Genomic DNA, 2,153 nt, shown 5'->3' on the forward strand with positions numbered 1-2,153 from the left:
AAAAAAATTACTAATTTTTTTTGCAGATCACTGGGCGAGGCGTTTACATGCCCGAAAGTATGCGGTCACTCCGCTGGGGCAACGTGCCGGCTTGATACAGTGGGTCGACAATTTTGTCCCCCTGTTTCTTTTGTACAGAAAATGGCAACTCAGGCAGGTAATGATGCAAAATGGACAAAACACATTGATTTTTTTTTCTTCAATAATGATTTTGCTGATTTGAAGGGAGGCAAAAATGTGACCAGACCGAGCGAGTTGTTTTACGAAAAATTGCGTACATTGCTGTCGAATGAAGGATTGGTAATAAATAATTTGCAAATGATCTATTTATATGCAGAAAATTGTTTTCATGTTTATCATTTTGTTTGTTAAGCCGGTGAAACATATGCGAAATAGAAGCAAGTGTCCTTTGCCCATTTTGCGCAAAGTGCTAGATCGACTCATCGAAGAAACACCCCGTACAATTTTGTCCGAGTAACAAAACATTTAAATTACTACTATACTTTTTTTTATTATTTATTAAATTTCAATAGAATGTTTTATCTTATCTGATGTATTTTTTTTCATTTTCCATTCACCGTCGTCGCAACAGTGCATTTTGGCTAAAGCACGTGACGTCAGAAAGTTGGTGGAAAGCGCAAGTGAATTTCGCTCGATCCATGGCCGTGGTGGCTATAATTGGTTATGTAATCGGCTTGGGCGATCGTCATTTGGACAATCTGTTGGTCAATTTGGAAACTGGCGAAGTGCTCATTTATGATAATTTTTTATCCATTTCAACTTTATCATCATATAATTGTTCGTTTTTTCAAATTTTATTGCAGGTAGTGAACATTGATTACAACGTTTGCTTTGAAAAGGGGAAATTGTTGCGCGTTCCGGAGACGGTGCCGTTTCGTCTCACTCAAAATATAGTGAATGCGCTTGGCATAAGCGGTGTTGAGGTTGGATATTGAAAATGGAAAAAAATAAAAACATTTTTTTTCTTACTTTTAATATTGCTCTCTCTTGATTAGGGTGAATTTCGGATTTCCTGTGAAAATGTGCTCAGTTTGCTTCGTGAACACAAGAATACATTTGTAACTTTGCTTGAAACGTTCGTCCACGATCCGCTGATTGATTGGAGAAAAACTTACGGTATCGGCCCAAACGGTCTCGTCGTGCACAGCATTTTATCCACAATCCAAGGCGACATGAAGTGCGTAATTTTGTTTCAATTTTCTCTTTGAATAATTCTTGCCTGTCGTAGATTGAGAAAATATGTGGAACAAAGTCGTGATTGGAACAAGCGATTCTTTCTCTACCGTTACGAAGAATGCAAAGCTTTGTGGATTGAAAATCGGTTAGCAGTTCGACGGATGAATTATTACTTCATTTTATTTTATTTTATTTTATTTTATTTTATTTTATTCATATTTTTAGAAATTCATTCAATGAAACGTTCAAAACGAGTAGCGAAATGTTGGATCAAATGGAAATCATTTGCAATTCCATTGCCAACACTCGCCAACGTTGCTCCACGTACGAAGCTGTACTGAAACTGATATCCCAAGCAACCGAAAATCCGGATCATTCTCTTTACAAATTTTTAGAAAAGTACACCATTTTTTAAAATGCTAATATACATGTAATTTTTTTGAAAAAATAATTTATATATTTTATTTCTCGTTGTTCAAGCAATCAAGATTTTACTGGTGTTTATGAGGAAGTGATTACAAGTTACGCTGAATTGATGAGCAAATTGAAAAAGAATCAAGAGTTGAATGTCACCTATTCGGTTAATTGATGGTTTTTTCTTATTTATTTGTTTGCTTAATCAATGTGAATTTCAGAATAGCATTTCACAGTTGAACAATTTGCATGGTTTTCGTCAAAAAGTCGACGACGCATTTTCCGAACCTCCGCAGTGTTTTATCGAATTGGCGATGGAATTTCTACGAGCCACCGGTCAGACGCAGAAAATTCAACCGGTAAAAATTTAAATTTTTGAAGAAAAAAATGGAATATTTTCTGTGTTTGCATTTGTTTTTTTTTAATTGTAACATGCAGTATAAAAATTTGGAAAGCAAGATCGTTCCGTCGTTTCGGCGCTTTGCGCGAATTGTGCAACAGTCTGTTTGGATTTGGTCGACGGCTTACAGGGTCGGCCCAGA

The 2,153-nt window shown here is 36.0% G+C and overlaps 1 protein-coding gene across 1 annotated transcript; it reads left to right on the forward strand.

Moving 5' to 3' along the window:
- Positions 1 to 26: 26 nt before the first annotated feature.
- Positions 27 to 2,142, forward strand: Tsp_13521 (serine/threonine-protein kinase Smg1; the record flags this gene model as incomplete). The annotated part of the gene is made up of 10 exons (XM_003366708.1): positions 27 to 300; positions 374 to 458; positions 534 to 721; positions 825 to 944; positions 1,017 to 1,198; positions 1,250 to 1,342; positions 1,423 to 1,596; positions 1,678 to 1,777; positions 1,833 to 1,970; positions 2,050 to 2,142. Coding segments are annotated over 10 exons (1,447 nt in total), but the record flags the coding sequence as incomplete, so codon positions are not given.
- Between the last annotated feature and the right edge of the window lie 11 nt (positions 2,143 to 2,153).

This window comes from Trichinella spiralis (assembly GCF_000181795.1).
Source record: "Trichinella spiralis strain ISS 195 chromosome Unknown Scfld5546, whole genome shotgun sequence".
In the NCBI taxonomy this organism is placed as follows: domain Eukaryota; kingdom Metazoa; phylum Nematoda; class Enoplea; order Trichinellida; family Trichinellidae; genus Trichinella; species Trichinella spiralis.